At 36.1% G+C, this 24,043-nt stretch overlaps 1 protein-coding gene across 1 annotated transcript; it reads left to right on the forward strand.

Annotated features, from left to right (window-relative positions):
* The first annotated feature begins 987 nt into the window (after window positions 1-987).
* On the forward strand, window positions 988-23,563 carry LOC115222605 (dolichyl-diphosphooligosaccharide--protein glycosyltransferase 48 kDa subunit). Its single transcript, XM_029792906.2, has 11 exons — window positions 988-1,293; window positions 15,010-15,120; window positions 15,630-15,716; window positions 16,491-16,594; window positions 17,925-18,019; window positions 19,024-19,117; window positions 21,397-21,542; window positions 21,659-21,806; window positions 22,641-22,761; window positions 23,012-23,118; window positions 23,311-23,563. The coding sequence occupies exons 1-11, from the start codon at window positions 1,074-1,076 to the stop codon at window positions 23,464-23,466; spliced, it is 1,389 nt and encodes a 462-aa protein (XP_029648766.1). The 5' UTR covers window positions 988-1,073; the 3' UTR covers window positions 23,467-23,563.
* Window positions 23,564-24,043: the final 480 nt, after the last annotated feature.

Here is a 24,043-nt window from a genome sequence, read left to right on the forward strand (position 1 = left end):
CTGTTTTCGAAGTCCCAGAAGTAGGGGAGTGGAGTAAATGCTTTTGAAAATCAACTGAACAGTATTTCTTATCTTTAAGGAAGGATAATCTCTGGCTTTTATTTTGTTCTTGGGACTCTGAACCGATGTAGTACCGACTGGACCACACCACTTTAAGGTCCAACCTCCAGATCATTGAGTATTTGAGTCAGGTATCCGTTATGAGGACAACTTTCTCTTTTCACATCAATGCCAAAGGCTTTAAAAAGAGTCAGAGATGCTGCCTTTTTTCATTTAACTCATTATTTAAAAATTTATTAATCAAGATGAAAAATTAAAAGGGGTAACATTGTTCACATAAATGTTATTAAATATTTCATTTTCCTTCTACTAGACACAAATTCCACAAATATGTCAATCGCAGTTTTCATTGTGGCAATAACAGCGAATATAAACATGACTTTAAAATTATTCACGGCAGTTCATAAGAAACAACAATCGAGACATTAAAGGATTCCACCAAAAAACATGTTAAACTGGAATTATTTTGAATATCTTTCCAAAGATTATTAAAAGCTTGTATCGAAATAATTTATTTCCTACTCGCTGTTGACATTAAACACTTTAAAAATCACACGACTACTTGGAGAAGTCTTGATTTTGATGGAATATTCAAAGAATCTACGTGAAATCAGAGCTAATAAACCACAATTTGCTTATTTTGATTAAGACAGCAGTCTGACACCATCACTTCTAACCATTAAAGTGATTTATAGAGAAGATAGCATGGCGGAACGATATCAGTGTATTTATTACTTCAACACAACCATGAAGCAAAGAGAATTTCGTAAATAAATCAACAGATAATAGAAAGACAGGCACAAAACATCATTTTATATAATTCTTAAATATGTACAAAAGAAATGTATGAAAAGAAAGATTAAATTATATTTCCGTTAAATTATTCACAGTAACTATTTTTTCTCGGCGTGTAAATAGTCCCGAGTCCATCGTGTCAGGTCATATCTGCCGGAGACGGAACTTCCTTGCGGCTGCGGCGGAGGCGACTCGTCATTAAAGAATCATCGAAAAACATGGTTTTTTGTCCAGCAGAAACAATAACGTGGTCGCATAGGTGCAAAAACACGAAAAAAAATATGTTTTCATCTATTATACTCACTTCTTTTGTATTTTTCTTATGCATGACGCTTTCTTTACAACAAAATTCTGGCTTCGGCGGTCGAAGAACCTTGGTTTTGGTGGACAGTTGGTCTTTGAGAGAAACACATTCGATCTTCTTCAAAATGTTGCGTGGTGAGTATTTATACACACAACTATTTATATTTCTACATACACAGGACACATGCACACACACACATATATATATATATATCAAAGTGCATTATGTTTATATATACTTCGCCGAGGTCTACTTTGCCTTTCATCCTTTCTGGGTCGATAAATTAAGTACCAGTTACGCACTGGGGTCGACTTAATCCCTTTCTCTGTCCTTGTTTGTCCTCTCTGTGTTTAACCCCTTGTGGGTAGTAAAGAAATATATATACTTATGTATATATGTATGCAAGGTTGGCATTTTACGCTGATAAATTGGTCAAGAAATGACCGAATATTTAATGTTTTATGTTTCCAGTTATGCCCCGAAGTTAATTCAGGTTTCATTAAATGATTTTATCATTTATTTAATTACAGAAAGATTTTAAAATGATATAATTGAGCGAGTGTATGGTCCCCGGTCGTGCAGAGATGTACACGTGTATATAGGCAAGGCAGCAGCACCCTCCCCCTCGTCCAATAAACACACAAACGTGTATATATCTGTATACACACACTGAAATATATATTTATATTTATGTGTATATACATATATGTGTGTGTGTATGCATGTGTTTACATCGTTATTATACAAGGAAGCCTCGGATCTATAAAAATATGCTAAATCTCCCAAATTATATCATAGCGTCTTAATTAGGAATTAATGGTTATAAGATTATCGTAACTCTAAAGAAAAGACGAGAGGATCACGGTTGGGTTGTTTTTGATAAGCCTACTCGCTCACAATCGTTAATTAGGGTTAAAAAGCAATTGTTTACTAGCAGTTATATTTTTTAATACTATTTAAACATAAGATTTTGTATATTCATATATATACATACGTATATATATATACATATGTATATATATGTATATGTTTATGTATATATATATATACATACATACATATGTGTATATATATATATATATATATACACACATATGTATGTATGTATATATATATATATATATATATACATACATATGTATATATATATATAGATAGATATATCATGAAATTAGATCACATATTTGTTTAGAATACATAATCTTTTGTTGTGTTAAAAGAAGACTTTCCAATATATGCTTTAGTTACTCTGTTAAATGCCGTATATTTAATCTTGATTATAAAAATTGTGTTTAATTTGAGGCGAGAAGCAGTGCTTGGTTCGTCTACAAGGCTGACGTGTCTCAATCAGCAACTACCTTCGTGTGGAGAGTACATAGTTTGGGGGGTTGCTAACCAGAACAGGTTTCTGCTGCAGTCCAGAGATTCTCTTTGGATATTTGTTGTTAATATTAAGTTTGAATTTTTAATTCATAACAAAGAAAGAAAGAAAAAACGGCTTCTTTGTGGCTTAACGATAATTTGTGTTGGGATTTGTTGCATTAGTTTTAATCCTCTGAAATTAACAACGTTGATAAATCTCTTAATGATACATTAGACATGTACTTCGGTAGTAGCAGCAAACCTTACAAACGAGACATTGATGCCGTTGAATTTCTCATCCGAACATTTACACGTCATTATCATCATCATCATCATTTCCCGTCTGCTTTCCAACTAGTATTTAGAATGGTTCGACAACATGGAATTATGTCGGAGAACCTTATCTTCCAACATCTCATTTCTGGCCTGGTTCTTCAACTGGATGCCTTTCCTAACACCAAACACGTTAGCGACTGTATTGGGTGCATTTTGCAGCGCCATGACTGCCGGGGGAGCCATCGCAGCTTGGTGTGCAAAAGAGAGCATCCCACGATAGAAAGAACAGATTTATTGTGAGGGAATAGTAATATACACAAATTGCTTTTGCTCATGAATTAGCTAATTAGGGGATGATCTAACTCTGCACTCATCAGATTTGCTGGTGTGGAAGCCATGGTGACGGCTTTCTGCTACTACGGATCAGCAAGTACTATTACATCTGGTTTGTGGGTGCTGTGAATTTCTTTTTCCTAGATCTAAGCCCAAAGTATTTGAACTTTGCAAGTGATTTTGCAAAGAAAAAAAGCTTGCCATCTCAAACATCTGACCAAGTCAGTCATCTGTTCTACCAGCATTTTCCTGTGGGGCTCATTAGATAGAGTTTGGATATTTTTTGTTGAGTGTCCCAAGTCATACAGTAGAGAGATATACAATATGGATATTGTATATGAAGATACTGCTGTAGATGATTCACTTCAACCTAGCAAAACAACTGCAGAATTGAAGCACTTTGGTCTTAGATCCAGGAAAGAGATTCTTAGATGATTAATGTAAGGTACAGGCATGGCTGTGTGGTTAAGAAGTTTGCTTCCCTACCTCATGGTTTTTGGTTCAATCCCACTGTGTGACACCTTGGGCAAGTGTCTTCTACTATAGCTCCGGGTTGACCAAAGCCTTGTGAGTGGATTTGGTAGATGGAAGCTCAAAGAAGCCCATTGTATATGTTTGTACATGTGTATGTTACTGACTCCTTGCTTTGATATCATGTGGTAGTTGTAAGCAGTCTTCTGTGAAAAAGTATCTGGTTATGAGGAAAAATTGCCTCACTTAGAAGCAAGTGAGGCTTTGTGACAGGAAAAGCATCCAGCTGTAGAAAATTCATCTCAACAAATCTTGTTCAACATATGTGAGCATGAAAAAGTAGACAGTAACACAATGATGATAATGCATACTTATATATGGACACACATCACTCATACAAACATTCATGCACACACAATCATGTATATATATATAATGGGTTTGTGAATATATGTATGCAGCCTACCCAAAAAAGTCAACTCTCTTTTCTCCACCCCTGTCAACTGTGGCATCATTATCCTATTACTGGCATTCCTCTACCTTCCCCAACTGACCTTTTTCCACCCCTGTATCCCTCACCTCCTCCATCCACCCTTCAACCTTATCTAATCATTACAGATGTTGTCTATCTCCCTTCTCCCCCAGGTCTTGCACCCCTATACATTCTTACAACCCTCTACCCACACACAGTCCTTACTTTTCTGTTCTTGTTCACTACTATTCACCTCATCATCTTGAGATACTACCTGGATACTTCATTGCCACAATTTATCTCTACTAGCTCATTCTCAACTATACCTTAAATGTGAGCAGCCATGTAACTCCTTTGCCACAACAACCTGTTCTACCTGAACCCCTTCTCTCAAACCTTAACCCCCTCACTAGTCAGTGATGTTAGGCTAGCCGTGTTGCAATGTCTAAAAGAATAATTTTGAAACTTGTATCAGAATTTGAATAGACAACTCTGGAAGAAAAATTAACATCAACAGAAAATTTGTAGACTGTATCCTTATCTAACAGTTCATAAGAGAGCAGTTATGGCTATTACTGAAATGGCTGTTATTAGTGAAAGCGTTTTCACTAGTTTCATTTAGCTTGTGAGTATTAGAAGAAATTAGGAGTAATCAAATAAGGAATTTTTACTGTGTTTTTGTTGATTTTGTAGTATTTATGACTTGGAGGAAAATGTTTTTTTAAGACGGGACTAGATTTTCCTAATAGATGTAGTTGCATCTGTTTTGTTTTAAATATGTTTTTTCATATTGTGTTTTTGTTGTATATGGTGTGGGTTCTATATTATAATAGCTCTGTGGAGCTATTATAATATAGTGCAGTTTCTGTAAAGCATATTTACTTGATGTAACACTCAATCTTTTTAACTCTTTCTACTACCCCTACCATGAACCAAATGAATTTTTGCAATACATCCATGTTCACTCAATCACCCTAGTATCATTATCAACCACCTTGTACTAGAAAATCTTTCAAAGACTTTTGTACCTCGGTATTAGGAAGGGCATCCAGCCGAAGAAAACCTGCCAAATCAGACTGGAGCCTGGTACAGCTCTCCAGCTTATCAGTTCTAGTCAAACCATCCAACCCATGCCAGCATGGAAAGCGACACCAAATAATGATGTATATATATATATATATATATATATATATATATATATATATATATATTATATATATATATATTATATATATATATATATATAATATATATATATACACTGTTATATATTATCCCCAAACTGGTTATTTTCTGGGAATTTTTTAGCTGTACTATTTTATAGCTTATCTAGTTTTTATGTGTATATATTTGTGTATACTCTTGTATGTGTATGGGTCTTATGTAGATTGTATATGGTGATATGCATGTATAAAAGTTGTGTGTGTATGTGTATATATATATAATTAAGTGTAGACATGGCTGTGTGGTAAAAAGCTTGCTTCCCAAACAATGGTTCCAAGTTCAGTCCCACTACATAGCACCTTAGGCAAGTGTCTTCTAGTAGATCTCTGGGCAGACCAAAGCCTTGTAAGTGGATTTGGTAGACGGAAACTGAAAGAAGCCTGTTGTGTGTTTTGGCAGAAGGGACTTGGAGAATAAGTCCTGGGGTTGATTCTTTTGTTTAAAACCCTTCAAAGCAGTACCCTGAAACAAGTCAGAGATAAAAAAACGTGTGTATATATACATACAAGTATACACATACATACACACACACGTGTGTGGATAAGTATATATAAATGTATGCATATGTATTAGTAGATATGTGTGTCTGCAAAACATCTTGCCAACACCTCCACTTGGGTTCACCACTTTCTGTATTTCTCTCCCTGCCTCCTCATAATGTGTCCATGTCAAAATCTCTTCCCCACCATGCATTCTCCTAACTTCCCCTCCCTCTATCTGCACTTACTACACCTCTTCTCCTCCTCTCCATCACTCACGAACTTACCCACTCACTCACCCTTTGCAATCCTTGTTTCCATTCCATGTGTATCACTCCCCCCTCCCCATCATGTCTTCACTGTTTTCTCTCTCTACTCTCTCTAACTGAGGTAGCCATGTACATCCTTTCCTGCAGGACACCTATTTCTCCCTCTCTCTGTACTCAAACATCTCACCACCAGGTACAAAGCCACCTCCCTCTGTCCTATTCCTCCCCATTGTTGAGGGAGTCGTGTCTTGCAAGTTACTTGGTGGACCCCACTTCTGCTGCTGCTGGTGCCACATAAAAATCACCCTTTGTACACTCTGTAAAGTGGTTGGCATTAGGGAGCACATCCAGCTGTAGAGATCATGCCAAAACACACAATAGAGCTTGGCACAGCCTTTTCACTTGTCAGCTCCTGTATATTTATTTATATATCATCATCATCATCTGACAGGCAATCTGCAAGGCTGCATCAACCTTCAGCGTCAGCTTTGACATAATCTCTAAGGCTGATGCTGCCCTTCCTAACACCAACCACTTTACAGATCGAACTGGCTGCTATTTTCTTTATGTGTCACTGGCACTTGTGAGGTTGCCAGATAACTTGCAAGATAGCAGAAAAGGTAAAAGCACCTGGTATTTTAGAGATAGGAAGGTGGCTTTATGCCAGATGTTGAAAGGCTAAAAAAGTAAGACCGAGGGACTAGTGTAGGTGTCTTGTTGTAGAGGTGATACAGGGCTAACCTCTTTTTTTTTTTATTTATAGATGTGGCTGGGAGTAGTTTAGAAATAAATAAAAAGAAAGTAGTGATGGAGTGCCAGAGGAAACTCTTCAGGTACAAGAAGGGTTAAGGAGAGTGGGTCATGGGTGGGGAGGTTGGATGCTTTCATAGAATGTGAGGGTGAAGTAACAGACAGGCTGCAGAAGTGAATGTAGTGAGTGATAAACAACTACAGGGATGTAGTTAAGGGAAATACTAGTGTTGACCGTGGGGGGGGTAAGATGAGAGATAGAGAAGTGTTTCGGAAAGAAGGAGGATAGATCAAAAAGTAGCAGAATGGTGTAGGAGCAGTGGAGAGGGAAACACAGGTATGTAAGAGAGCTAGAGTAAGTGGGTGTGTGATGGTAGAGATGTGAAGGTATTGAGAATGATAAACAGACAAGAGTTGCTTAGAATAGAGTATAGCAAAGGGAAGAGAGATCAGTGACTGAGGGCACAAAAAAGGAGGTGGTGGTGTTGGTGATGAGAAATGGAAGTGATTGGAGTGTGGTGACTAGAAAGGGAATGTAATATCGGCCAGTTTGAATCTCAGGTAATTACAGTGCCATAGATAGGGGTGTTGCAGGTGTTAGGGGATGAGAATTGGGGGAAGAGCTTGATGGAAGCGGGGGGGGGGGGTCGTACAAGGATATCAGGTGGTTTTAGGATATAATTTGTGCTGTAATAGACTCGGGTCTTCTCAAGCACAGTAAATCACTAATTATCAAAGTTCTCTGTCATCTCCTCCTTAAAGCTCAGCATCTTGAGATTAGCTTTCAACACATTATATGTATAGTATAAGTATCTCTATGTACACACACGTTGTCAGGTTAGTTGCAAAACAAAGAATCGAAGAAAGAATGCTCCCTCAACTGGTTTGTGGAGGGGAAGGTGGCTAAATACTATTTATTGAGAGGCAAAATTTTGATAAGACAAGACACAAGAATCATGTTATAGAAGAGATATGTGGTTACCTCACATCATATGGTGGTGGCTGAGAGTAACTAGAAAAAACAAATAAGATAAAACTGGTGATGCTGAGATGTCAGACCATACTGTCAAGGTACAAAGAATTGAGAAAACACAAGAGACTCTGAACTGAGGATGAAGAAGTGTGGCTGGCTAAGTTCATAGGTGTGTGAGAGAAGGAGGACAGGTGTTTAGAGTTCAGGGTACAGATTAATATTGTGAATGACATACAAGGGTGGCAGTATGGTTGTTGATAAATATCAGTGAAAGAATTAGCTCAAGAAGGAAGGGGTGATAAGTGGCAGTACTGGAGGAGGAGGAGGAGTGGGGGGGAGGTTTAGGGAGCAGCAGTATTATAAATCTACAGATAGATCAGAAAATATGAGGAGAGGGAGAGTAAAAGTTGTATAGAGACAGAGATTAGCAGTATGGTGGTGGTGGTTGTAGTGAATGGGTTCAAAGGTGACAGTCTGTTGGTGGCAGATATGTGAGGGAGTTGAAAGTTGTGTTAAAGAGAGAGTATGGCAGTCTTAAGGAGTTGCTTAAAGGAGAGGCGGTGGGAGATACCGAGAGGAATAGAAAGGGGTTAACAGTGGGCAAAGTAGGAAGGATTGATATTGAGATTAAGGGCTGAATGTTAAAGAAAGTGGTCCCAAGAGTGAATGAGGTAACTAGTAGCACTAAGGGGATAAATATGAGTAGGTACCATTGTCAAGCGATGATTACATTAGCCGAATAGTGCCATTGTTAGAAGAGTGGTGAAAGGTGGGAAAAGCTCAACAGAGTGGGTACAGGGTAGGACAAGGTACCTGTTTAGACATAAACCTAATACTTTTAGAATCTCTCTTTTGCCAAGATAGAGAGATCCTGTAGAGTCATCCTCATTCCTTTGTTGCCTCACTTCGACCTGTATCTTCCTGGATCCCCTTCTTACACAAGTTACCCCCCTCTTGCATTGGCACTTCTTTATATTACATTCAATGCAGTTGTTCATAGTTATTCTTCTTCTGCTGATTTTGGAAGAAATGTTCACACGTGCAGAGCAATTAACCTCCATACCTGCACATGATTTTTCTTTTCTCTCCCTAATAACTATGCCAAGTCTGTTACATTGTACAGTTGATAGAAGCTCTGATGGGAATGTTCCACCTGTATTCTTTGTGCTAATTTCTATGTATTCCATAGAAAAGGTGTTGTTTTTATTTATCCAAGGGCAATCTTTCCTGCAGATGGCATTGTGCATTGTTTTAGCAGCAATATTGTGTTGTAGAAGCAGTTAATATCTCAAGGATGATATATTTTTGGACAACTACTGACCAAATTCATTATGTCTGCTGCAGAAGAGCAGCATAATTGACACTTGAAATTGCATCTTGGGATTTTAAAAGCCTTGCTGTCCTGTTAATCCATGAGAAATCTGTAGCTATCCCTTTCTCACTCTTCCCAACATATTTTGTCAGTGAAAACTTAGCCTTCAAGATGTGATTCTAATGTGGTGGTCATGGATCCAAAAGAAGCTACACTTCATATTAATATTGTCGTGTTTTTCTAGTTTACTGGAAACACACCAATGTATAACCTTACTGTGATGCGCAGAGTGTTTCCCTTCAGGTCTTTGCCAAGATATGTGAGTCCTGCACTGCTGGGTTCATAGCATGGTGAAAATTTCAGTAATGATTGTATAAGTTTTACAGCTGATGTTGATGCAGTATTCTCTCAAGTTATTGTGTCTAGCCATGTTGCGTTCAGATTAAAGTTTTTACTTTTGTTCCACATCTTAGACAAGAATGATTTTTAGGTCTTCCTGAAAAGGGGCCCTCAAACCACTGCATACAACCTGTGGGTTAAGAACAAACTTCTGGTCTATCCTGGCTTCTTGTAATACATTTTTTGTTAGCAAAGTTTTTCACTCTGCGCAAGGTTATTAATTTTCCCACAAGATTTGGCATAGAATCTTCATACATTTTCATCAGTTTTCTCAGGAAGTAGTGTTGTGAACTTATCACCAACTTTACATTTTATAACGGCCTTTAACTGTCCTATTGCATGACCTAAATTCGTTAATTTATGTTACAAATATCTCCCAGATCTTCCTTCAAGGTAACAGCAACAGTATTCAAGCAGTTTTTGATATTCCAGTATGAGTTTAATAATTTTCCAGGAGCTTTGTAAATACCTTTTATTATGTGAGGGGTTGGTTTTTCCCCCACTCTATCAACATAGGACTTTTGCTTAAAGATAGCTTACAGAAGCCGGTGAAATTGATTACAAACTATAGGCGCAGAAGTGGCTGTGTGGTAAGTAGCTTGCTTACCAACCACATGGTTCCGGGTTCAGTCCCACTGCGTGGCACCTTGGGCAAGTGTCTTCTGCTATAGCCTTGGGCCGACCAAAGCCTTGTGAGTGGATTTGGTAGACGGAAACTGAAAGAAGCCCGTCGTATATATGTGTGGGTGTGTGTCTGTGTTTGTTCCCCCAACATCGCTTGACAACCGATGCTGGTGTGTTTATGTCCCAGTAACTTAGCGGTTCGGCAAAAGGGACTGATAGAATAAGTTCTAGGCTAAGTCCTGGGGGCGATTTGCTCGACTAAAGGTGGTGCTCCAGCATGGCCACAGTTAACTGACTGAAACAAGTAAAAGAGTTAAACTGTGGATGCAAAATATTTTTCAGCTCCGTATATTCTTCAGTCATCTCTGTCAGGTCAGTATGCAGAGAAAGGCTTAATCCAAGTGTTGTGTGATAGTGGCATTGGTGGTGTAGCCCCCCCCCTCATTAAAGCAGTTACTATGTTTATCTTGTACATTGTGTTAAATCATCATCATTTATTGTCTGTGCTGGCATGGGTTGTACAGCTTCAGGGGAGCTGGTAAGCCAGAAAGCTACACCAGGCTCCAATTGTCATCTTTGGGATGGTTTCTACATCTGGATGCCCTTCCTAATGCCAACCACTTTACAGAATGTACTGACTGCATTTTACACGGCACCAGCAGGGGATACTGTATACAGGGTACCAGCCCAGGTGCCTTTTACATAGCACTGGCAGAAGGCTTTTTATGTGGCACCTGCACAGGTGCTTAAGAAAGTCAGTTCTTCTGGAAATGAAAATTAAAATATTAAATGAATTTCAAAAAAAGAAATTGAAAGAAACTATAAAGCAATTTAATGTAAACGAAGCAACTGCTAAAACAACTGAAAGAAATGTTAGATAAATTGAAACCAATTTAACCACAGAAATTTTAACTACGTACATATATAGTAGAATTATGGAAACAACAGGGAAAACTCTAATATTTTGGATAGAATATGAACTCCCCAAAACAATTGCCTATAAAATGGCTTGGTTGGGGGTGGTAGTGGTGGAGAAAAGACCTTATTTTGGACAGCTTAACTGTACAACCAACAGCAGTAATATTATTATTATTTAATCAAATCAGATTGCAGATCAAACATCTAATCAACTATAATCTAGATTTTCTAGTGGTGAGGGATGGCTTAAAAGATTTAAAAGTTGAGGCTTTCTTCTTAATAAGAAATTGCATGGTCAAAAGTTGATTGAATGGTAAGGAAATATGAAAGGAGACTTTCATATCAAGGGAAACATTTTTAATAATTTCAAGGTATCTAAAGATTAAGCTACATAGTTGATAAATGGCTGTATGGTAAGAAATTAACTTCCCATACACAGGGTTCTAGGTTCAATCTCACTGTTTTGCACCATGGGCATGTGTCTTCTTCTACAACCTTGGGCCAACCAAAGCCTTGCAATGGATATGTAGAGGATTTGATAAGCAGAAACTGAGAGAAGCCTGTGTGTGTGTGTGTGTGTTAATGTCTACTTGTCTTGACATTGCATAATGCTGTAGGTGAAAGTAATTTATTTCCAATATTCTGTACAAACATACCTGACCATTGGGAAATATTGCTTTGATCGGAAACAGGTGACGGTTAGCGACAGGAAGAGCATCCAGCTGTAGAAAATCTGCCTCAGTAAAGTCCGTCCAACCAATGCAAGCAGGGAATAGGGGATGTTAACCCTTTTGTTACCATATTTCTGTTGAGATGCTCTGTGTTTCTTCCAGTTAACTTTAAATATAACAAAAAATTTAGTAAAATCACTTAGTTACCATTAAGCTAGTGTTAGGAACATAAATTGTGACTAAGATTTGGTGGAAGATTTTAATTCAGAACTTTTGAAAACAAGACATTTGTACTAGAGAGCCAGAGGTGGTACAGCCAGGTTGATATCAAAAGGGTTAAATACTGATGACTGGCTTCTGTGCCGGTGGCACATAAAAAGCACCATCTGAACGTTGCTAGCGCCGCCTTGGCTGGCTTCCGTGCCGCTGGCACGTTAAAAGCTCCAACCGATCGTGGCCGATGCCAGCCTCCCCTGGCACCTGTGCCGGTGGTACGTAAAAAGCACCCACTACACTCGCGGAGTGGTTGGCGTTAGGAAGGGCATCCAGCTGTAGAAACTCTGCCAGATCAGACTGGAGCCTGGAGCAGCCCCTGGCTTCCCAGACACCGGTCGAACCGTCCAACCTGTGCTAGCGCGGAAAACGGATGTTAAACGATGATGAAGATGATGATGTGCACCTATTAAAATGCTGAGTTTACTCTCTATTTCTACTCTGTTTCATGTCGTTGATCACATGACTGCTGTATTATCAATGATCTCAGATTACAATAAATAATAGTAACACTCCACTTAGAAACGGAGTCTTTATTACAGAGGAAGAGTGTAATGATATATTGTAGTGTTGAGATTACTAATCTAAGTTTTGTGAATGTCCCTGCTAATCACATGACTAAGGTTGACCGAGAAGTGTAACTACGGAAGACCTAGCAATGCATAAGCAGTAATTACATTGCAACTGTGTGATTATTGAGAGAGCAGATTTAGAAAATATATCTCAGTAAAAAAAAAAAAAAAACAACTTATATATAAAAATAATAGAATAATAAAATTTTAAAAACCGTAGGTATGGTTAAGGAGCTTGCTTACTAGCTATGTGGTCTTGGGTTCAGTCCCATTGCACAGCACCTTGGGAAAGTGTCTTCTATTATAATCTTAGGTCGACCAAAACCTTGTGAGTGGATTTAGTAGATGGAAACTGAAAGAAGCCTGTCGTGTGTGTGCGTGTGTATGTATATATATATCATCACCATTATTTGTGTATGTGTTGTCCCTCACTATTGCTTGGAGGCTGGTGTTGGTTTGTTTACATCTCCATAACTTAGTAGTTCAGAAAAAAGAAACCAATAGAATAAGTGTTGGAGTTTAAATTGTTTGACTAAAATCCTTCGAGGCAGTGCCCTTGCATGGCTGCCATCCAATGACTGAAACAAGTAAAAGGTAATTAATTACTGCTGCATTAACAGCATCTCAATGCCATGCTGCGTTGCAGAATAATATCTACAACAAAAATTTTGCTTTGATAATAATTTATTAACATGGCAGACCAATTAACACAACCCTAGTTATAATATTGCATGGACTTTAGCATATTAGTAGCTGTGATGTCATTTAGGGATTGTTGTTTTTACTTTCATTATCTCACAAGCTCACTCAATATAGCTTTATTACATATTGTTTGCATCTTTCTGAAAATCTATAGCAGTTCTAAATTAAACAAGTGTGAACTTGATTTAGCTGGCTCTTAACTGTTTTGAATAACAGAGCTATTTTACATCTTAGATCTCCAATCTGAGATAACAAAATCTTGTTTCTTTTCTTTTTATCAGTCACAGATGCCCAAACAATACCCAGTCAAATGCACATCCTTCTCTCCTTTGTATTAAAAAGTAAAGCAAAGAATTATCTTTCCACAGACATAACTGAAAATATTAATATATAATGAAAAATTAGTGTTTTCTTGAAACAATTTCCACATATTTGCATATATATTGCATATCTTTAGAAAATTCTCTTAACCTTTTTGGTCCCAACCTACCTGAAACTATTCCTAGTTTTATGATGCAAACTTCCTGTTGTAAAGTGATTTAAATAAAAACCTACCATCAAAATTTCATGTTGTTTGTGTTCCAGCTTTATAATTACAAAATGATTTTACTAAATACTTCATTGTTTTCAAAATTACTTGAAATGAAGGCAAGTGTATACAAAAAGAAATCTGCCATTAAAAGGGTTGAACCAAATTTTTCTATCTTAAATCTAATGATATTAAGATTTAAAATTTTGATGCAAAAATGATTTCCTTTTATAAGAAACAGGATTGGTGTTGAGTCAGTACATTATCATTATTTAATGTCTGTTTTCCATACTGGTATGGGTTAGTGGTTTCCAAAGTGGGCAATATTGCCCCCCTGGGGGTGGTGGAAAATTCCATGGAGGCATTGAAGAAAAATGGGGCAATAATGGGGTAGCAATTCATGTAAAAAGTGGGGCAATGACAGGGTAACGATTCTTGTAAAAAAAAAATGGGGCGATAATGGGGTAGCAATTCTTGTAAAAAAAATGGAGTAATAATGGGATAGTAATTCGTGTAAAAAGTGGGTTGATAATGGGGGTAGCAATTCATGTAAAAACAACAAAATAATGGGTTCATTAGGTTAAGTTTTATTTGTGAAATACAAGTTGCTTTGAATTTGCTTCAGAAAGAGGTCTATGCTTGTGATGGTTAGTTGGGGTGGGGCGCTAGGAATGTAGCCTTGGTGTCAAGAGGGTGGCAGCCCGAAAAAGTTTGAGAACCATAGGGTTAGACAGTTTGACTAGAGCTGGCAAGCCGGAGGGCTGCGCTGGGCTCCAGTTGTTTACTTTGGCATGGTTTCTATGACTGGATGCCCTTCCTAACACCAACCACTTCATAGAGTGTACAGGATGCTTTTTATGTGGCACCAGCTCACTCCTGAATGAAAATGTTGATCTACATATGAATAATTTATTTTACTTTATAGATATACAGAGAAAGAAATGCTTTTCTAGTCTTGAAATACATGAAAATACTATATTCCCATCATACAAATACACAGAAATGAACACAGACTACAAGGATGTTTTTTTTTATATTTACAATGTGTATTACATTTATATGAAATCTGAGGACTTGGGTGTTTACATTTTAAATGTCTTAAAACATGGATATAATTAAAATAATCTGACTTGTAAGGTGTTCATTGTTCTATTTACTATTTGTATAAATAATTTTTTAGAACCTTCAATATTTTAAAATATTCTTACTTTATCCTTTTTGTTTTCCCTCTCTTATTTCAGATCGCCATTTTGAAATAACATTTAAGACTGCTGATGATTCAAGTTTAGCATTAACAAAGTATGGCGAATTCTTATATGATAACTTGATTATTTTTTCTCCTTCTGTGGAAGGTAAGTTTTCATTTTAATAAATCAATCGTTTTGTTACTATTACTACTGATATGTAATAATACTTAGATTTAATATTGTTCATTTTTTTGAAAGCTATGAACAAAACTTCCTTTTTAAGGAATATAATGTCCATTCTTTAGATTATATAGTGAAATGTTGGAATGAAGGTAGCATTTATTAAGATTGTTATTTCTTTTGTTTGATATTCGAATTCTCATAGTTGGACTTTGGATTTTAGATTATGAACTGTTAAAAGAATGGTGTTATATTAATTTTGGATTTCCATGGTTAGGGTTTTGATTGGGTTGTATAGTTCTTATGAACATTTGAACTCTTTTGCAAAGAAAGCCTAAATCACATCGGTTCTCGTGTGACTTAAATATCTTAAATATTAATACCTTCAAGTGATAGTTATAGTGAATAAAATTTATTTTGTTTTACGTTTATACTAACACAAACATTTTTTTTTTTAATCTTCAAAATTTTTACTAAAATATTATCATTTTCAGAATTTGGAGGCTCAATTGATGTGGCTGCCATCACAAACTTCATTGACAACGGTGGCAATGTTTTAGTTGCAGCAAGTTCTTCTATTGGTATGGAAAAAAATTTTTCTGCATTTCTCTTAAATTGAAACTTTTATTAATTTAAGAGTTTACAAATGTAAATATAAAAGAAAGCAAATAAGTTGCAAGACCAGGTTCAGGTCAAACCCTCATTATCCACTTATTTATTTCTCTCTCCCCCTCTCTCATATGTGTGTGTGTATATATATATATATATATGTGTGTGTGTGTGTTTTATGTTCAGATATAATAAAAACAATTTTACTATAATCTGGTGGGTTACTCTATACTTTTGTAGAGTACAAACTTATTATTCTTATACAAGAATGTTGCTGACAGTGACTTCAAAGTTTCGGTCAGTTAAGCCATCAATGTTGAGTACTACAGCTTCTTCAAAGCAGTTCTTGAAATAGTAATTGTGTGGTTGTTGGGGTGGGGAGAAGAGAAGGGAGTGCTGGGCAGTGGCAGAGGTTGACAAAGAATTGCTCAGAAATGAGTGACGGATGGCACTAGAGATAGGGTTAAGTTAAGTGCATGGGGCTACAGACAGAACACTGCAGTCTCTTACACATACACACAAGCACATGCACACACATATATATATCAGTAGGCTAGCAGGTCAAAATCCTGAAGTCACTGTCATCTGTTTCCTTGTAAAAAGTTTAATAATCATATATTGAGTAATTCTTCAGTTTAATACACCCCCCCACATATATATATATATATATATACACACACACACACACACATTTGTGTTTGTGCATTAAGGCATATATTTATATGTGAATGTATGTATGTTTTTAGGTGACCCTCTACGTGAAATTGCTACGGAATGTGGTGTTGAATTTGATGAAGAGAAGACTGCCGTCATTGACCATTTGAACTATGATGTTTCTGATGGAGGAAAGGTATATTTTCATTCTTTATTATTCATCATAACAATTAGCATTGTAGAAATTCATACAATATTTTGGCTTTCAGAATCCTAATTTTAAACTGAAAAATTTGAAAAGATTAGTAAACTATAAATAAGAATATGCACAAAAGTAAATGCATAAGCTGTAATAGTCATCATCATCATCATTGTTTAATGTCTGCCTTCCGTGCTGGCATGGGTGGAATGGTTTGATAGTTGCCAGCCAGGCAGGAGCCTGCACCAGACTTCTGTGTCTGTTTTGGCAGGGTTTTTACAGCTGGATGCCCTTCCTAACACCAACCACCCAACAGAGTGGACTGAGTGCTTTTTATGTGGCACAAGCACAGGTGAGGTCAGTTTTGGCATGGCTTTTACAATTGGATGCCCTTCCAAACACCAACCACATTACAGTGTGGACTGGATGTTTTTTAAGTGGTACCTGCACTGACAGGGTCTCAAAGTACCTTGCAAGACAAGAAAATAAACTGTTAAGACAAGATAAACTCACTGATTGTTAATCTCTGATTTGCAGACATTAAGTATTGTTTCATTATCATCATTGTCTTAACATCCAATTTTTCATGCTTGCAGAGGTTGAATATAGGAATAAATTTTCTATGTCCCAATGATGCCCTACCTGTCACTGATTTCTGTTTCCAAGCAAGTTAATATTTCCCCCATGGCTAGACATGTTCTCACAGAATATTGGAAATAAATCACATTTGCTTATATGATAGTGATGCTCTTTTAAAAAGCATCACGCTACGCAAAGACAAGGACATACACACACATATGACACATAGCAAGCTTCTTTCAGTTTCCGTCTACCAAATCTGTTCACAAGGCTTTGGTCAGCCTGGAACTATAGTGGAAGACACCTGTCCAAGATGCCATTCAGTGGGACGGAATCCGAAGCCAGCTGTGTGCTTAAGAAGTTTGATAAGCAAACCTCTTCATTATGCAGCTGTGCTTGTACTTGCCAGATTACATAAAAATTGATTTATATTCTTCCTTAGGCTTTGCCAGTATGGAACATGGATGTTAAGGGATTATGATGGTGGGCATTCAGTAAACTTATGGTTGCCAAGATGTTTTTTAACATAAAGGATTTAACCTTCAATTGCTCCCTATTATTGTGTACCTGTGACACTCAGAAAATACTACCTTTGTTAAACTTAGTCACATTAGATACTAAAGTATTCGGCAGGATGCCTTCCTTTTAGAGAAAGTTATAAAGACAATTTTTCTGTTTTGTCTGTTAAATGTTTTGTTAAAAAAACATTTCAATGTTCATGTCATTTATGTTTGTTGTTTTACTTTAGCATACTCTCATAGTTGCTGATTCAAGCAATTTGCTGGATGCTCCAATGATTGTCGGAAAAAAATCAACAGACCCCTTGTTGTTCCAAGGTGTTGGGTATGTGTATTTGGTTTATCTTTTTTCTTTTTTTTTTTTGCTTATTTTTACCCAGATATCTATTTGGTTGTATTTTTATTGAAACTTTTGGAATTGCTAATTCTCAGAATTTTAGATATTTTATATTAAATTAAGTTTCAACCAGTTTCAAATGGCAGCGTGTTGTCCATTGAGACAATGTCTGCATATTCATCATCATTTAGCATCCATCTTTCCATGCTGGCATGGGTTGGACAGTTTGACAGGAGCTGGCCAGGCAGAAGACTGCACTAGACTTCTGTGCCTGTTTTAGCATGGTTTTCACAGTTGGATGCCCTTCCTAACACCAACCATTCTGCAGAGTGAACTCAGTGCTTTTTACGGGGCACCAGCACAAGTGAGGTTGGTTTTGGCATGGATTTTTTTTTTTTTACAGCTGGATGCCCTTCCAAATGTCAACCACTTTACAGTGTGGACATGTTACTGATGCTAAACTAGGAGCCAACTGTATGCTGCTTGGCCATTGTATTTATTATTTCTGCTTTAATTATGATAGTTCTAGAAATGAACCCAATATTTACCATTATAATATACCAACAGTATATATAGAAATATATATGCATATTTATATACTGTTAATATGGCAGTTAGTGGAGGTGGGCAATTCTCATAATCTTTATAATTGGTCTTTTGAGACTGAGATTAAAGCAGTTAGTGTTCAGTTTGAATAAGGTCAATGTCTAAAGTGGGCAGTGCTGGAATATTCCTGTGAATTAAAGTGTTGGGCATGATAAAGTGAATAGAAGAAATTGATGAGTTGAGAGAGAGAGTGTGTGTGGCTAACTTGTTCAGATATGCAGAGGTCCATGTAGAAGATTACAGCAACAGCAGGGGAAGATGTTGAAGTACAAATCTTTAAAATGAATATATCGAATTGTTACAGTTGTGTGTGTGTGTGTGCTTTCATTTGTTGATATTACTGACTGTATCTTCATTTTCAAACTTTTGATTTCGCAATATTTCAGAATGATAGCTGACTCTGAAAATCCTCTTGTTCTAAATGTACTTCATGGATCTTCCACAGCTTATTCTTTTAACCCAAACAACAAAATCGATGAGGTGAGTGTTTCAAACTGCTTTTTTTTTTTTTTTACTACATTGATTTAAAATGGTTACTTTAAAATGTTTTACACAATTTTCTCTTTTTTCATATATATAACTGAAAACCAAGAGGAGAGTGGAGATTTAGTCACATCCAAAACCTTTTAATTAAAAAGTTTTTTACAGCATATATAACACTGGCCAATATATGTTTCTACTGCAGCAACTTATACCTTGCTCTGTATGCAATTATGCATGTTAGTCGCTACAATTTCATCAAGGGTCCATCACTTACGATGTTTTTAAAGTGAATTAGTTCAAACAAGCTTCCTGCATTGGTATTCAGTTGAAGGTTATGGTGTTACTTTTACAATCAAATTGAATTCCGGTCTTATAATCACCTCTGCTGGTTTTACAGTTGAATTGTGGCTTATAAAATGTTCATTCATATTACAATCAATTGTAGCAGTTTTGTTTACATTTTACTGTATGGAGTACGTTATTCGTTCACAGTTAATTTTCACTTGTGTTTGGGTTTATGCCCCCAGTTAAAATATACATATATGCTTGCATAGTAGGTGGGTGGCTTATTTGTCATTCATTTATAGCTGAATGTTCTTTTTACCACAAACCACTCAACTGCTTTAATGTTGGAACCAGTTAGATCCAGCCTCTCACACCAACCTTACAATGTCATTCTCAAAGCAAACAATCACTTTATCAAAATCTCAAAGCTATGAGACAATGCATGATTAATTCAAAATAGTGTGAATAAATAAGCATTACATTTGACAGTGAAGGAACATGGCTCAGTGGTTAGCATCGGGCTCACAGTCATGAGGTAGTGAGTTCAATTCCTGGACTGGGCTGTGTGTTGTGTTCTTGAGCAAGACACTTTATTTCATGTTGCTCCAGTTCACTCAGCCGTAGAAATGAGTTGCAACATCGCTGGTACTAAGCTGTATCGGCCTTTGCCTTTTCCTTGGATAACATCAGTGGCATGGAGAAGGGATTTGTATGCATGGGTGATTGTTGGTCTTCCTTAAACAACCATGCCTGGATTTGTGCTTCAGAGGGGAATGTTCTAGATGCAATTCATGGCCAAAGGGTTCTTTATCTTTACCCTAACATTTGACAATAATTTGAGTGCTTGAAGGTTAAACCTGGAAGAACAAGGTTTTCTATGGGTTTTTTTTTTCGTTTGATCTTTGTTGTTGTGGGGTGGTGGATGTTTTCATGTTTCACTTTGTTTGAAATGTAAAATACTTGTGTTATTCAATCCTAGGTTAGTGATTAATACGTTTACTTTTGTGGAACTTATACATCATACACTAATGAACACAGATTCCATTAAAATGGTCAGAGTAAAATTAGATGAAATATCATCAACTCAAAGATGATAAAAGATTTCTTCTTAATAAATTCACCAGATCCAATCAAAATACAGAGCTGAATATATACTTGTGATATCATTCACAAAGGGATTACCTGTCTATATTTAAGAGATGAGGAATTATGTACATTATTTACATTTGACAGATATTTGTCCTCATCTTGTTTGTTGTTAACAACAAACAAGATGAGGACAAATATCCATCAAATGAAAGTAATGTAAATATTCAGTGTGAGAGAGTTCAAATAATGATTGTGCTTTATCTGAATTTCCAAGATGAAGAATTATCATTTTTTAGACTAATGACCTCATTTTGGTTGTTATTCTTTTACTGCTTCAGTCATTTGACTGACTGCAGCCATGCTGGAGCACCAGTCTTAAAAGAGTTTTTTAGTTGAAGAAATCAACCCCAGGACTTATTTTTTGTAAACCCAGTACTTATTCTATCGGTCTCCTTTGCTGAACTGCTAAGTTATGAAAACATAAACACACCCACATTGGTTGTCAAGTGATGGGGGGGGGGGGGGAATATAGACACACACACACACATAGATATATACATATATATACGACAGGCTTCTTTCAGTTTCCATCTACCCAATCCACTCACAAAGCTTTGATTGGCCTGAGGTTATAGTAGAAGACACTTGCCCAAGGTGCCATGCAAGTGGGACTGAACCTGGGACCATGCGGTTGGGAAGCAAGCTACTTACCAAACAGCCACGCCTGCACCTAGTTATAGTTACAAAATTTTGGCCATGTTACCCATTTCTTCTTCTTCAAATGTCTCTTATTATATTTGGTAAAATTCTCAGAAATTTTAACCAAACTTTTTGTTCCATTCATGTTCCATTGACCTTGTCTGGGATATTCTTGTACATGATTTGATATTTGGATTTTTCAGTTTCCCCATGCTGTGGGCAAGAATACTCTACTTATTGCTGCTTTGCAAGCAAGGAACAATGCCAGAGTTGTATTTGTTGGCTCTCTAGATTTTTTCAGTGACCAGTTTTTCACGGCGCCTGTTCAGAAAGCTAGTGATGGAGTACGGTAGGTGATTCTTTTAATTCTTTCAATACATTTGAAATTATTTTTTCATCAAAAGAAATAATTCTATAAATAATTTATTATAATTACATTTTTAAAATTTTATTTACTTAATTTAGTGTTGAGAAATCTGGCAATCAAGAACTTGCAGGCAATTTAGCTGAATGGGTTTTGAAGATGAAAGGAGTTTTACGAGTTCGCAAAGTATCCCATCATATTTCTGGCAAAACCACCCCACCTCCTGCATATACAATTTTGGATGATGTTGTAAGTAATATGTGTCTTAATAACAACTAGGAAAAAAAGATTCATGATAGTTGATTAAATTAAATTTTAACACAAGTTATTTTCTCAAGTTATCGACATCGGTTGCTCATTTTCTAAAACAACTTTTCATTGATCTGAACTTTTATTGAAATTAGTGAAGCCTTTATATCACCACTCTCAACATTTTTTAATAGTCTTTTTAATGGTAGCTAATCAAATTTAGCGTCCCTCTCTCCCTCGTCTGGCACCTGTGTCGGTGGCACATAAAAGACACCATCCGAGCATGGCCGTTTGCCAGCCTCGTCTGGCACCTGTGTCGGTGGCACATAAAATCACCCACTACACTCTCGGAGTGGTTGGCGTTAGGAAGGGCATCCAGCTGTAGAAACACTGCCAGATCTGACTGGACTGGTGCAGCTTTCGGGCTCCCCAGACCCCAGTTGAACCGTCCAACCCATGCTAGCATGGAAAGCGGACGTTAAATGATGATGATGATGACATCGGGCATATTTAAAAAGAAAATAAACATCAGATACGTAGATTGTAATTATTCCCAAGAGTATCTTGAATATTATTGTATAGTCATTAATTAATTAACATCTTGGTTTGTACGTTGAAAATGTGCTTATGTTAGGTTACAAACTGTTTTTGAGGCAATACTGATTTCTTTTCATTATATCTTTGGAACATATTTCTTCAGCTTTTTGAGTCTTTTCATGCAAGATTTAACTCCAATGTTCATATTACTTGAAATATTTTACAAGATTTTCTTAAAACCATTGCAAAATATTTAAAAAGTAAACTACTACTTTTTTTTCTTTTTCTTTATCAAAGGAATACAGTATTGAAATTGAAGAATATGCCAATGGAAAGTGGCAACCTTTTGAGGCTGAAAATGTACAATTAGAATTTGTGCGCATTGATCCATTTATTTGCCATACTTTACAAGGGAAAGGTAAAGCAATTCTATTCAAGTGACTATTATTAATTCATGCATAGTTTTACCATTAATAAACAATGTCAGTTGCATTTTCAGAATCATTTCTAGCCACAAAAATAAATATACAACTTTAAAAACTCTTTTCTACAAAAATAAAACAACTTTAAAACACTTTTCTCTTTATCCTTAAATTTGGTTAATGTCTTTCAATTTAGTCACATTTCAAAATCTTTTTCTATTTTACAATTCCTTTTTTTATTTTTAGATGGTATATTTTCAACTCGCTTTAAACTTCCTGATGTTTATGGTGTGTATCAGTTCAGAATAGACTTTAATAGAATGGGATTCACACATCTATTCAGCTTGACTCAGGTAAGTCTCTTGACCTCTTATAGATTAAATTTTACTTTTCATGAGATTATAATTTGTAGAATATTTGACCTATGTTTCCAGATATTTTCAAATTTGATTCACGTAGGTTCACATATGAAAGTACTATCATGATGATATTTACAAAAATGTAGTTTGATGGTAAAATTAAGATCTATAAATTTTGTTTTGTAGGTATCTGTACGTCCATTAGAGCATACGCAATACGAAAGATTTATACCATCAGCGTATCCTTATTATGTGAGTGCATTTTCTATGATGTTTGGTGTGTTCCTGTTAAGTTTGGTATTCCTCCACTACAAAGAAGATGTCAAAGAAAAAGACGAGTGAACATAGCTAAACCAGTAGAAAGTAAAATGACTCATTCCATTTCACATTTTATTACATTTTCTTCAACTAAAAAATTGTTAATAAAATTAAAAAAGTATTCTGTCTTTTTTTTTTATTTACACATTCTGTGGCAAAATGACAAAAAAACAAAACACAAACTTAATCTTTATTAATCTAAGTTCATATTTTTAACTCAAACGTTTTATTGCACTTTAACTTTAGAGTAAATTATTCCAAGGTAATATTCAGATTCAAATATCATTTATGAATAGACAGATGCTAAATAAACCTTCTCAGTTATTTTTTGTTGGCCAAGTTAATCTGTTTGATGTAGGAAGTATTAAAAACCTATTAGAAATAATTATACTGGAAAGAAAAGACATAATTATTTCTTCATCATTTTTATATCCATTTTACTATCCTGGCATGGCTTAAATGACACGGAAACAGGTTTTCCTGGGCTGGATATTCTCTGTCACCACATCAGTCATTGTTTTTCAAGTAAGGTATTTTTGATTCCCCTCATTCTCCATATGATTCCCAAAGTACATTTTGTTTACTACAGAATGTCAATAGT

Source organism: Octopus sinensis, linkage group LG20 (assembly GCF_006345805.1).
Source record: "Octopus sinensis linkage group LG20, ASM634580v1, whole genome shotgun sequence".
Lineage (NCBI taxonomy): Eukaryota > Metazoa > Mollusca > Cephalopoda > Octopoda > Octopodidae > Octopus > Octopus sinensis.